Source organism: Tachysurus vachellii, chromosome 6, assembly GCF_030014155.1.
Source record: "Tachysurus vachellii isolate PV-2020 chromosome 6, HZAU_Pvac_v1, whole genome shotgun sequence".
In the NCBI taxonomy this organism is placed as follows: domain Eukaryota; kingdom Metazoa; phylum Chordata; class Actinopteri; order Siluriformes; family Bagridae; genus Tachysurus; species Tachysurus vachellii.
The window spans coordinates 25361514-25376169 of record NC_083465.1 but is presented as its reverse complement, the minus strand read 5'-3'; the positions used below and the strand labels follow the sequence as shown (position 1 = coordinate 25376169).

The window sequence follows — 14656 nt, the reverse complement described above, 5'->3', positions numbered from 1 at the left end:
AATTAGATTAAAAGAGGAACAACACACTTGGTCTAACAGATATATAACAATACCACAGATGTATATGTAATGCCTATATTCACAAACATCAATGCTATTTGTCACATGTGCAGCCTATCAGTGGATTTTAAGTTCTTTTTACATACACACGTTACCTTAATACATCGCTTTTAACATATATCTTGTGCATATTTAAAAACAACAAGCTCCACAATTAGCTCGATATTCTTACAATGCATCATATCACAATACAGCATATAATAATTATTACTGGAGAGGCTTCGCACGCGAATGAGTCGACTCAATTAGCCGGCTCTTTTTAGGTGAACGTAGAGAGTCGACTCGCATGTATTGTCAATGCGGATTTAGGATGGTTTATTTGTTAATGCAAATGGAAATGAATCCTTAATAATAAAACTCGACAGGAGCAAAAATATCAACGCAGGAATGTTTGACTCATTCATAATTACTTATATATTAACACCCATTGATTTAAGGAACTATTTAAATCTAATCTTTATTTAAAAAAAAAAATGCCATTGATGTTTAACATACTTAGGCAAAGATGAACAATCATTTGATTGTTATTTTATTTATTTATTTTTTTTACTTTCATCTTTTTGGAGGTTTTATTTATTTATTTATTTATTTATTTATTTATTTATTTATTGTTATGGTAAAGCTTCATGTTATTCTTTGTAATTGAGGATGCTGTTTTGTGCACTATCTATGCTTATTTTATGCAGACAATTCAGTAATGGATTTCCAAATAAATTTCAGGTTGTTACCCTGTCATTGTTCTTTTTTCTTACATGCTAACTGCAGAACATGTGCAGTGTAGATTCAAATGTTTTACCACATGATGCCTAGTTAGATTATTATTATTATTATTATTATTATTATTATTATTATTATTATTATTATTATTAATATATTTGGATATGTTCCTTCTGTACAACAGCATCCACTGATGTCTGATACACTGAATTGCAAAACTGCAATCAGACAAATTAAAAACTGGGTTTAAAAAAAAAAAAAAAAAAAAGATTTTATTTATTTATTATTAAACAGTACAAAACTTCAGAGCATTTTATCAATACACATGTGAAAGGCAACAAAAGAAAAAGTACATAAACGTTGGATAGTTTCAATATACCTGTCAAGATCATCTCTGAATAGAGAAAAGAGCCAGTAAATTTTTGTATGTGAAATTTAGCCAGTAGGAAACACAAATTAATAAGATAAGATAAGATAAGATAAGATAAGATAAGATATACCTTTATTCGTCCCACAATGGGGAAATGTCTCTGTTACAGCAGCAAAAATATATTAAAAAGAATAAAGAATAAAGACATAATATAATATACAGTATATACAAAAACAAAAATGTATAAAAAGAGTAGTGGTTACACTGAAGACATATTGCACATAGGTAATATTGCACATTTTTTAATTATGTAATATTTCCCTATATTCTCTTTAGAATAGTCGAACAATCCAAAGAAAACATCTTTAAAACAGAAAGAAAAGTCACTTATAAAATATGACTGGATAAACATCAACATATCAGACCAAAAAAAAAAAAAAAAAAAGAGGTTTGACTCTGATTCAATTCTGTGGTGACCTGATCCAAATGATTCGACTCAACGAAATCTCGCGAGATTTGCAAGGCGCTCGTATAGTCTATGACGGAAGTCTCGCGATATTTGGAACGAGCCCCACTTTTGCGGGAAACGGAGGCTGCGAAAAAGCCGGTGAGAAGCGACAGACGAAGCGCGTGGCTTTGTTGTTCTCATCGTTGTCTATTTTAAGAATAGCTTAAAAAAAAATCACCCGAATAGCTGGGGGATATAAACCCGTGTACGAGTTTGTTTTGTACACAAACGAGAAAGAAAGTAAATAATAAAGGATGTCTGAGACGGAGGGAAGCGTCAACAAACAGCGGGAAGAAGAAGAAGAAGAAGGTGAAGTTGAGCAGCCCGGAACAACACAGGTGAAATAAACACAACAAACCGGGATCTCACTCACATTAACGTGCTTATAACCGAGAAATAACTCACTGTAGTCTTCTGTGAACCCCAACCGTATGTACGAACTTTTCTCTAAATGAATCAGCTAGCGCGTTAGCATGTTAGCTCGCCTGTATTGTTCCTTAGCTTAGCCGTTTCGCTAATGACACACCGCAATGACGCAGGGACTTTTGTTATCTGTTTAATTCATCTACCGGTTTATTTATGTTCCTCTGGTTAGAGGTCGACGGTTTAACTTGTTTTCTGGCTCAACGTGTTTCGTTTGAATGTGTTTTTATTCATTAAGAAGAAAAGAAAAAAAACAGAAAACAAAACAGGAAACAAATAATACTGTTTCCGGTTTGTGTAGTCATGGAAATTCGGTCAGTTGAATTGTCCATGGTGATGGCGGTGTTTTTAATGAGGTGAGCTGTGATGCTAATGCTAAGAAGTTAGCAAAGCAGAATCGATGGAGTTGGTAGGAATTAAAGGAAGAAAATAAATGATTAATAATTATCTAATGGTACACATTAGTTTTATTTTATTTATTATTATTATTATTATTATTATTCTTAATTCTGGTTGTTTGTGATGGGTCAACACTTTTTATGGTTAAGAAATTTCTTTTTAATTCTTATTAATTACATTTCTTATTCATTCTTATTAATTACATTTCTTATTCATTCTTCTCATTAATTGTGATATAATATTTCGTGTCATATCTCAGATGTACAACAGAAACAATGGAAGCTTTTTGTACTGTAAAAACCCGAACCAAGATAAACAGAGAAATTACACATTAGGAAAAAATGAAAAGACTTCTATATAATATATATTCTGTAATATAACATCATCATATAATTATATGACGAGTTGTGTGTGTATATACATAATATATACAACTCATCAATTAAACAGTTCTGTAGTATGAGTTTATTTATTTATTTAATTTTAGTAATAACGTACAAGTGTACTGAGATTTTGTTTTGTGTGGAAAAATAGAAACAAGGGGAATGAGAACATCAGGGGGAAAATTAGGCGTTTTATAGGCTGAAATTGACAAACATGCATTTTATCAGTATTTTGAAACAAATGCAACTGTGAGGTAATCATCCTAGGCAAATTATTAACAGGCCAGATTTATGTTATCGACTTTTCCCAATATTGGATTTGATTGTGTTGCACAGCGTGTAGCAAGTACACAATATGAATAAAAGTATGTTTTCCTCTGGCTCTCACCTAGATGTGTTATACAGTTTCTCATGCTTCAAATTCCAGTGGAAAGCCTTCCCAGAGGAGTGGAGGTTGTTCTAACGGCAAAGACTGGTATTAAAGCTGGAATGAGCTGTTCAGTAAAGAAAATGGAATAGAATAGTGCATGGTTATGCGGTTTGGGACACACCCTGTGAATATCTATCTATCTAGTAAATACGTCATTTATTCCTGATCGCTGGCTGTGTTGTTACAAACACAACACCCCACATGCACAGCTCACATGTCACAAAAAATGCTGTTTTTTCATGGTGATCTTTGTCCTTCAAGCTGATTAATACACCTGAAACTATCAAGAGCCAGGTTTGTATTAGTAGCCCCACAAGACTAACATATGACTAGAGCATGTTACATTAAAAAAAAAAAAACATTTGAAATGATTGAAAATCTACTTCGGGAAAGTTAAGTGTGAAGTAAAAATCTCTGGTGTCTGTTATGCCAACAGCCTTCTGAATAGTTGCTGATCTTTAATTACAGCTCCATACTGTTCGCACAGCATTATTTGGTGTATTACCTGTAAAGTGTAGCTTGTGCTGTTTGTAAAGTACAGACAAATAACAGACTGCACTTATTTCTGTTGTACACTCTGAATAACCGCTCTATATCTGTCTTTAAGGATGGTGCTTCAGGTTCTGAAGAAGCAGCGCACGACAGCGCCGAGCAGTCGTCTTCTCCTCCGGCTGAACAGGTGAAGGTGGAGCAGCCAGCGTGTTATGAAGAGAAAGTGGTAATTGATCGCTTCTGGCTTACATTACAGCCGGTATTTGTGATGGAGGGAAACCTTCCTGCTCTAAAGCCTCTCAATGTTTTTCACACTAGAAAACAGACCGGACCAACAGATTTGAGTACCTGCTGAAGCAGACGGAGGTGTTTGCTCACTTTATTCAGCCTGCTGCTCAGAAGACCCCTACCTCTCCGCTGAAGATGAAGCCTGGCCGTCCTCGCATCAAAAAGGACGAGAAACAGAACCTGCTGTCTGCCGGGGAGTAAGTACTTTGTCCTCAACTCTTCTCTTATTTTATTAGTCTAGGGAATAAACACCTTCCCTGGAATTTCCTGTGATAACTGGATCTCATTAAACGTTAAATCAAGAATTCGTTAAAAGTGCATTCATTCATTCATTCATCTTCTACCGCTTATCCGAACTACCTCGGGTCACGGGGAGCCTGTGCCTATCTCAGGCGTCATTGGGCATCAAGGCAGGATACACCCTGGACGGAGTGCCAACCCATCACAGGGCACACACACACACGTTAAAAGTGCAATGTGTGGTTATTTTAAGCATCCAACGATACTTGTGTTACTTGTTTAAAAGTTCAGAACTTGTTTGTATTTTTTTCATTAAAAAAAAAAAAACAAATGGCTGCAAAACGTAAAACATCAATGCTTCAAAATCAAAACCTCTATATACAACAGCACCTTGTTGTATTCTGTCCAAATTACAACCCCCAAAAAAGTTTTGGTGGATTTCCCTTTCCATCAGTTGGTTTGATGACTTAAACCTGTTGTATTGAAGCATCTTTTTTTGTTTCAGACATTCGAATTAGCAACTGTAGACCATAACGTTTGTCACGTGCTGCGTCTCGGGTTTGCTCATACCGACTGACACTACGTTTTTCACAGTAACCGTCACCGCCGCACCGAGCAGGAGGAGGACGAGGAGCTGCTCAGCGAGAGCAATAAAGCTGCCAACGTGTGCACACGATTCGACGACTCTCCATCCTGTAAGTTAAAACCTTCACACACTCATGCTTGTGAGATGTTGCTAGTACAATTTAATTACATTGGTTGCACGTGAGTGTGTATATAGAAAGAACGATAGACTTTGGTTCAGACGCTCACTCTGCATACTCGAGCTCACTTACTATTGGTTAACTTCAAAAAAAAAAAAAAAAAAAGAGGAAGGGAATGATGTTTGTAGCTGCTATAATGTTCATGATAACAGGAGCTAATTTGTATCACAGGCCTTTAAATGGATAGCACAACATTAAATGGATAGACTGTATTACATTCTTTTATTAGACTTGAACAATGTAATCACTCTGGTATAAGAGGAATAAAACATTTTGGGGTGTTATGATGTTTTAAAATAATCCCGTCCGGTGCGGAAGCAGTAATTCTCCTCCACCGTTAATAGATTTACAGCGTTATTGTGTAACAGGCAGCCAAGCATTTTATTCCTTCATCAATTATTCTTTATTCATTACTTTGTACTTTCTAACTAAATATTATGTACATGTGACACTCCTACTTAGGGTCTTAGGGTTCCTTTAGAGTGAACCTTCTAATGTCTAATGAAACGTTTTTATTTATTATTATTTTTTTTTTTATTTAATGCAGATGTGAAATCAGGAAAACTCCGAGATTATCAGGTCCGTGGACTGAACTGGCTGATTTCGCTGTACGAGAACGGAATCAACGGCATCCTGGCTGATGAAATGGTACGACGTCCTTCACCTTACTTTCATCCCTCTGTGCGAAAGGGAAATCTTTCCTTTGAGTAAAAACATTTGTAAGGGAACATAAGTTAAATCTCTCATCTCTCGTGTTTCCCCCCCCCCTCAGGGTCTGGGAAAGACTTTACAGACTATTTCTCTCTTGGGCTACATGAAACACTACAGGAACATCCCCGGGCCTCACATGGTTCTGGTTCCCAAGTCCACGCTGTATAACTGGATGAACGAGTTTAAGCGCTGGGTTCCGTCACTCCGAGCTGTCTGCCTCATAGGAGATAGGGAAGAGAGGGTGAGCAACAAATCGCATGACTCCCTGCATACGAAATACGTTTATACATGAAACACTGATTGCTTTCAGTCAGTCGTGTCGGTTGTGATCGTGCCTTCCTGCTTGTAGACGGCTTTCATCCGCGACACGCTGTTGCCGGGAGAATGGGACGTGTGCGTGACTTCCTATGAAATGCTCATCATTGAGAGAGCCGTCTTTAAGAAGTTTAACTGGAGATACCTGGTGATCGACGAGGCCCATCGCATCAAGAACGAAAAATCAAAGGTCTGCATCAACTATTTCTAATTTGTTAGTCAGTATGTACAAAACTGTTAGTCTGAATAGTCGGTAACACCAAGTAGTCTGATCTAATGAATATAAGTTCATTATCTCTCTCTCTCTCTCTCTCTCTCTCTCTCTCTCTATCTATCTATCAGTTGTCAGAAATTGTGCGCGAGTTCAAAACCACCAACCGGTTGCTGCTCACAGGAACCCCGCTTCAGAACAACCTTCACGAGCTGTGGGCTCTGCTTAACTTCCTCCTTCCTGACGTCTTCAACTCCTCCGAGGTAGCTTCCTCACTAGCCGCAACACCTTAACACAATAAGAACACCAGGTAGTTTTCACCAGGCAGTGATTTCTTCCTCCGTAACCGTTAGAAAGAAGTGGCACTGGAAAGCATCAATATATTCAGACACTACAAAGCGAATCTAACGTACATTCGTTCAGACTTCTAAAAAGACGACGACGAAGCTTTTATCTGACATTCTTTTCTTCGCCTAGGGCTGGGCGATATGTCTGAAAACTGTATCACGATATCATTGTTTCATATCGGTCGATATCGATAATTAATTATTGATATTTTTTATGACCCATTTAAAATAAGGACCAGGAGAAAAATATATTAGATTTAAGCATTTTTATTTTAAACGTAACCTTCCTCTCATCATCCATGGAACTCTCATGGTTTTCTTCCGACGAAGAATAAAAAATATTTTTTAAATTTTAAATATTTTTAATAAAAAAACGCTTTATCGAACACATTTTTTTATTGATATCGATCACGTGTCTATCGCGATACATATCGTTATCGTTTTATTGCCCAGCCCTAGGTTCAAGCCCCAACAGTGAGTACCTGGAGGTGCTTGGGCTTCAACCCTAGCTTTAATTTCTAAGTCACCACCCCCTAAGTTTTCTTAAAATCTTATGCTACAGTGCTCAGGTGGTCATTTATTGCACTTTTTTTTTCTTTCTTCAATGATGTACGAAAATGATTCCTGACAGTGCGGTGTAATGTGGCATGACTCCAAATGGCATTCCTTTTCCATACTGTAGTGGGATTTATACCACAGCAGTTTGTAGGTATATTACAGTTTCTATTTTTTTTTTAATCAATGACACGTCAAAGTTAATTCCTGTTTATTGCTTATGAGCAGCCTTTCCCTTTGCCAGTCTCTTTTTATTCTCAATCTTGAAGGTAATAAGACACAAATACACCTTGTCACGTTGCCAAGAACTCTAAAAGAAAAAGAAAAAAAAAAAAAGAAAACTCTAAAAGTGTTAAATGTCCCAGTCATAAAGCCATACTGAGTGTTACACAGTGCTGACACAGAAGACGACGTTATTTATTCTTAACATACTGTATGTATATAGTACAGTACAGTACAGTGAAATAAATGACTTCCTTCGCATAGAATGTTTGGGGCAGAGTTTAGGGTCGTCCATGGTACATGACCCCCGGAGCAGAGCGGGTTAAGGGCCTTGCTCAAGGGCCCAAGGCTTCAATCTGCCGATCAACAACCCTTAACCGTTGAGCTACCACTTCGCCTGTCGCTGGAACGGCAACATTTCCATTCTTCTTCCATAAAGACTCCTTTAATAAACATTGCTGTTTAAGTTTTCTTTCTGTTTCCATCCTCTAGGACTTTGATGCCTGGTTTGACACAAACAACTGTCTCGGAGACACAGAACTAGTTGAGCGTTTACACACCGTGAGTGTTTTTTTTTTTTTCCCTCTCTGATCCAACCCAGATTTATGAGCGAGCAAGCAGGTCGATTTATTTTTAATAGAACACTTTTTAACCTTTTAACTTTAACGTAGGTATTAAGGCCTTTTCTGCTGAGACGTATCAAGGCTGATGTGGAGAAATCTCTGCTTCCTAAAAAAGAAGTTAAGATGTACGTCGGACTCAGCAAGATGCAGAGAGAATGGTACGGAAACATCATTTACAGAAATGTCCAGACATCAGGAAGCAAAAATTGCTTACATGGGGCGCCTTATCTTTACTGACAGGTACACTAAAATCCTGATGAAGGACATTGATATCCTGAACTCGGCAGGGAAGATGGATAAGATGCGTCTACTTAACGTACTGATGCAGCTCAGGAAGTGCTGTAATCACCCGTACTTGTTCGACGGCGCTGAGCCCGGCCCACCGTACACCACCGACCTTCATCTTGTAGTCAACAGCGGCAAGATGGCCGTCCTTGATAAACTGCTGCCCAAGCTGAAGGAACAAGGTAAGATGGAATGCATGGCGTACGGTGGCCAACGATCGGCTCTGTCTTGTAGGCTACTAAGTAGAACGGCCGGTGTGTTCGGAAGCTGTAATTTTAAAATAAAATAGAGTTGAGAATTTACAATTCTGTATTAAAATTCAGAACGCAACGCTTCTGATGCACGCAACAAAATAAACGGTTCTACGTCAGATACAGATCCTTTTAATCTAGCCCACTTGACAATGAGTTTGATGTGAGTTTGGGTGTAATCTAATCTAATCTCTCCCTGATTAAAGGCTCTCGTGTGCTGATCTTCAGCCAGATGACCAGGATGCTGGACATTCTGGAAGACTACTGTATGTGGCGTAACTACGGTTACTGCCGCCTGGACGGACAAACACCTCATGAGGAGAGACAGGTATTTACGCCCAACTTTACTGCTAGCTTTTGGAAACACCGTTTCTACGACGATTTCATTAGAGCTTATAAACAAGCCAGCGATGTTAATGCTGCTGCGGGAAGTCAGAACAGTTCAGTTTAATTAACTCCTGGCTGTTTAGCCATTTAAATGACTCTCTCCTGAAAATTAAATTACCGAGGAAACGATCTAGTGTTAACTTTTCTAACGAATGATTTTGTGTCCTGTTGTTTTCCCTTAATCTCCACAGATCTCCATCAATGTTTTTAATGAGCCCAACAGCCCCAAGTTTCTCTTTATGCTGAGCACTAGGGCTGGTGGGCTGGGGATTAACCTGGCTACAGCTGACGTGGTCATTATTTATGACTCTGACTGGAATCCTCAAGTGGACCTGCAGGCCATGGTCAGTGTACATCATTAATAATGTTTCCTTACTGCTAATGAAGGAGCAACTTTGAACTTGAAGTTTGAACTCATGAAAAGTGTGTAGTTAAAGCTCTTTTTTTTTATTTTCTCCTTGTGCATACAGGACCGTGCTCACAGAATCGGTCAGAAGAAGCAAGTACGCGTGTTCCGCTTCATCACAGAGAACACCGTCGAGGAGAGGATCGTAGAACGCGCCGAAATGAAACTACGCTTAGACTCCATTGTTATCCAACAAGGTAAAGACCTTACAGGACAAACAGTGCTTTCAGGTCATGCTTAAATAAAGCAAGAGCTTCCTTTATACCCCTTTTTTGCTGTTCTCCGACTTCCAGGTAGATTAGTCGATCCTAGCATGAACAAGCTGGGCAAAGACGAGATGTTGTCCATCATTCGGCACGGCGCTACTCACGTCTTTGCTTCTAAGGAGAGTGAAATTACTGACGAAGATATCGACGTCATCCTTGAGAGAGGCGAAAAGAAGGTACAGGACACACAGGGGGTTTTTACACCTGGTCACTTCATGTGTTTTCTTGTGATCAGATAGCTATCCGATGGTAAAAAGACCAGGTCTAAATGCACCCCGAAACGTTTTCGAGACGGATATAAATCCGATGGTTCAAACCACTTCAGGAGGTGGTCTGGGACGCATTTCAGATGAAACTGGACAGGTGTAAATGAATGTGGTTGTTCAAGCCACATACGTCAGCGCTAAACTCCTCCTAAACAGAAGTACGTCACTCACAAGTGATCTTTCACCCAGGTGTCTCGTCGGGTCTGAAAATGCACAAAATGAAGCAAACAGTAAATGCTGTTTTTTGTAGCATAACCGTCATAACAGATTTATTCGTCTTCTTTTTAAATGCATTCTGAACACCGCATACACCAAAGTGTGTTCCATTTCAGTTACCCCGGAAATGAGGTCAAATATATTTGCATTTTGGGCGGGAGTAGAAAGATCGGATCGATATCCAATTCGCCAAGACGCATTTATGTGGCCCAATGTAAATGGAACAGTTTTAACAAATCAGATAGCTATCGGATCAGAAAAACACATGAAGTGACCAGGTGTAAAAAGGCCCACACACACACACAAACTGAATCTGTTGCACCCGACGTCTTGGGTGTAGTGTGGATATCATAGAATTGGGCTTTGTCTTCTTTAATCCTTAAGACCATGGAGATGAAGGAGAAGATGTCCACACTTGGTGAAGGCAATCTGAGGAACTTCACCATGGACACAGAAAACAGCGTGTACAACTTCGAAGGTGAAGATTACAGAGAGAAGAAAAAGGTAACCGTAAGAATGAATTTACCTCCTGTAGTGATCAATTCTATGAATCATTTAAAAACAAGGTTTCTTGTAATAGTTATAATAGTTGCTGTATTTTGTTTTGTAGGTCATCAATAACTGGATAGAACCACCGAAAAGAGAACGCAAAGCGAACTACGCCGTTGATGCCTACTTCAGGGAGGCCTTGCGTGTTAGTGAGCCCAAAGCACCAAAGGTATATTCTGTCTTAGCTTTGCTTGATGAACCTGAGTGATGCATTAAAATGAAATAAAATATAATAATTAAAGCCTGTACCTGGTGAACATGTCTCTACGTTCTCTTTCAGGCTCCTCGGCCTCCAAAACAGCCCAACGTTCAAGACTTCCAGTTCTTCCCTCCTCGGCTTTTTGAGCTGCTCGAGAAGGAGATCTTGTACTACAGGAAAACTATTGGCTATAAGGTGTGTGTTTTATATCCTTTTTTTTTTTCTTTCTCGCCATTATTTGTTAGGCTGTGCTGTGATCCTGTAATTGCTCTGTAGCAAGGTTACAAATGCTTTTCCTCTAAAGAGCTAGCCGTCGTTTAGAAAGCCCGTGTGTGTTTTTTTTAACTCTCGCTACTAGGTGCCGAGGAATCCTGAACTCCCCAATGCTGCTCAGGTGCAGAAGGAAGAGCAGGCGAAGATCGACGAAGCAGAGCCTCTAAATGAAGAAGAGCTGGAGGAAAAGGAGAACCTCTTGTCGCAGGTAACCTCCTGCACTTACTTGGCGTTTTTTAAATTTTTTTTTTTTTACATACATAAAACGAGATTAAACAAGATTATTTTAGTAAATCAATAAGCATTATCAGTAACATATGACAGTAGGTTATTTTGAATGTCAATCTGAAGGCAGTAAGAAATAATAATTTATAAAAAAAATGCAGTGTCTGGTAATATATTTTCAGAGACCATCACTACCGTGCACATTTGTTTATTTTTTGGTTTGATGGTTTGATTTGCTCATATAGACAGAAGCCCACAGTTAGATATGTATCTTAACAGCTACATTAGAACAATAACACACATCAGGTCTCTCAGGTTTGCCTTTAAACCAGTTTTATACTAGTGAGATGAGTGCATGACTGAAGTTTCCTGTTCTCTACATGTTATTGAATTACACGGTGTACTTATCCGCCCCCAGCCCCCGAATCTGGTTTCTAAAACTGGCTACAATTTTTATTTATTTAAAAAAAATTAAAATATAAAAATCCAAAAAGTCCCTTTCAGTAATTGTTGTAGAAATTTGTGCAGCCTTCTGTGAAGGATTGCTACGTCAAGCCAAGAAGCTTTTATTGCCATCGGATGTACATTTAAAAAGTGTGTGTACATGTTTTGCTTAAACCGCTGAATGTAGAATTTACTTGGTGAAGTTCTAATACCGCTCATAATTCACTAGGGCTTCACCATCTGGAACAAGCGGGATTTCAATCAGTTCATAAAGGCTAACGAGAAATGGGGAAGAGACGATATTGAGAACATCGCCCGTGAAGTGGAAGGCAAAACACCCGAAGAAGTCATGGAATATTCCGGTAGAATAACCCGAGCCTTCCACATGTTCAAACAGTACCCATTATTTACATTTCTGCTTAGACGAGATGAATTGAATTTTGTGTGTGTGTGTGTGTGTGTGTAGCTGTGTTTTGGGAGCGCTGCAATGAGCTGCAGGATATTGAGAAGATCATGGCTCAGATTGAGAGAGGTGAAGCCAGGATTCAGAGGAGGATCAGTATCAAGAAAGCACTGGACTCAAAGGTAGGGCTATGGAACAATACTAAACACAAGCCAGATTTACAGTGTAATTCTACACGGAGTCTGAAGTTAGGATCCGCTGTGAAGGTTGACGAGAATCTACAAGACATGATGCAGCGGATGAGGAAACACATAGATGTAGATCATAAATACAAAATTCAATGTAGTTTTACTCTCACTGGGACTTTATCTGCATTGTTTATAATTAGGCTAATGAGTTACATACACATTCAATAAAATGGGATATTTTACAATAAACTAAACACGAAAGTCATGTTTTAATAGCAGTAGTTTTATTTTATTTGATGCAATAAAACTTCTCAATAGTTTCAAACCGTCCAACTGTCTGGATTTACATATAAATGTGGATGGAATCTGTGATTTCTGTGAACGACGCGTTCTATCCATAATGCCTTGGATGTAAAGATTCCATTTGTTTTTTCAGATTGGACGTTACAAGGCACCATTCCACCAGCTGAGGATTTCTTACGGGACCAACAAGGGGAAGAACTACACCGAAGAGGAGGACCGATTCCTCATCTGCATGTTGCATAAGCTGGGCTTCGACAAGGAGAGCGTTTACGACGAGCTCCGCCAGTGTATTCGCAACTCGCCTCAGTTCCGCTTCGACTGGTTCCTCAAGTCTCGCACAGCTATGGTGAGTCACAAGGACGATCGCCACGTTCAACAGTGCCAACAACACTAAAAGAAACACTATATTCTCAGTGTTGTGTGTTTTTTAAATGAAGCTGTTTGTGTGATTTTACAGGAGTTACAGCGGAGATGTAATACACTGATCACTCTAATCGAGCGTGAGAACATGGAGCTGGAAGAGAGGGAGAAGGCGGAGAAGAAGAAACGTGGACCTCGTAATTCTTCAGTGAGTTTTTAATCTACACTCTACTTTATCGGATCGGATGTCGCTTATACAGAAGAATGAAACTTTTCCCATGTGTGTTTTGATGTTTCAGGCACAGAAACGTAAGCAGGACGGAGCACCGGAAGGTCGCGGTCGTAAGAAGAAGCTGAAGTTGTAAAACACACCTGATGAACCCCCACTGACGGACGAGGCGCTTCAGTAGAGCATTTGTGTTACGGGTCCCACATACGTACTGTATCATCTTGCCTCACAGTAGCTTGTCCTTTTTAAAAAGACGTAGTGTTGTAAAATAGATCTATCTTTTTAGTTGCGTAATGAACTATGGCTGTGCGCTTTTTTTTTTTTCTTTTTTTTTTTATCTCTTTTGTATCTGTAATTTGTGAGCTGTTAAAAATTAAACGTATTTATGTTTGTTTGGTTACATACTACATTCCATTTGCTTGTCAGAATTTTTTATTTTTTTTCCCCCTCAAATAAAGTTATCAGTATTGTATACATGACTATCTGCCCTGGAAAACCCTTTGAAAAAAGTCTGTCAAATAAATTCCTTTTGGTTTTGTAAATCTGCCGATTTTGTCATCTTTTGTATGTGTGATGATGGTGGTGGTGGTTTCTGTTACAGGAGGTACAGTGTTGGTGTTTGGTTCTGTAGATCTTAAAGATTTCATGCAGGAGGCAACGAGTCAAGTCGAGAACCTTTTTATTGTTATTTTAACTATATATAGCTGGTAAAGTAGACAGTGAAATATAACAATGTTTCTCCAGGACCTGCTACACCGAACAACACAGAGCTAAGGACATAAAGTAAGTTGTTGTAGCCATATAAAGTGCATCATCTGAGACTAAAGACAGTGCAGACAGATAGTACAAAACACTACAGGACAAATATACAAAATAGCACAGACCAGTGTCAATTCTCTATATATACAGTACAATGTGCAAACAGAGGGTTCAAGTAAACATATACATACTTATGGAATGACCATAGAGACATTCACGTGGGGGAAAACCAATAATCCTTTCAGCAGTCCGAAAGTGGGGAAAGTTAGGATGATTCTAAGGGCCCAGGCACTTTTGGGGCCCCCAGAGGCTTGTATGTTTGGTGCGAAATGGGTGTGGTGGGGGGCTTAGTCTCATTTTCTTTCATAGGGCCCAAAATTGCTAGTGGTGCCCCTGGGGCTCTGTAAGAAAAAGCTCTGCCCCCTGCTGTATCCTTTTGTACTTGGGGTGCTACAAAATGGCCTGCACCTTTTGATCGAAGTAGGCGTGACAGATCATAAAAAAGCAAAAGATCTCTCAGGTACTGTGGCCTGAGATCCTTAAGTGCTTTATAGGATAATAATAGTATTTTATAATCAATGTGAAACTT

The 14656-nt window shown here is 38.9% G+C and overlaps 1 protein-coding gene across 1 annotated transcript; it reads left to right on the top strand.

The window, feature by feature from the left end:
• Window positions 1-1714: 1714 nt before the first annotated feature.
• On the top strand, window positions 1715-13850 carry smarca5 (SWI/SNF related, matrix associated, actin dependent regulator of chromatin, subfamily a, member 5). The gene is made up of 24 exons (XM_060873089.1): window positions 1715-1993; window positions 3898-4008; window positions 4101-4267; window positions 4905-5005; window positions 5622-5722; window positions 5847-6026; window positions 6135-6290; window positions 6443-6574; window positions 7928-7996; window positions 8107-8216; window positions 8299-8525; window positions 8801-8922; window positions 9173-9325; window positions 9452-9584; window positions 9681-9829; window positions 10520-10639; window positions 10746-10853; window positions 10965-11078; window positions 11242-11364; window positions 12055-12187; window positions 12292-12410; window positions 12853-13065; window positions 13177-13287; window positions 13379-13850. Exons 1-24 carry the CDS (start codon window positions 1910-1912, stop codon window positions 13442-13444), a joined length of 3102 nt encoding a protein of 1033 aa, XP_060729072.1. The 5' UTR covers window positions 1715-1909; the 3' UTR covers window positions 13445-13850.
• The last annotated feature ends 806 nt before the right edge of the window (window positions 13851-14656 follow it).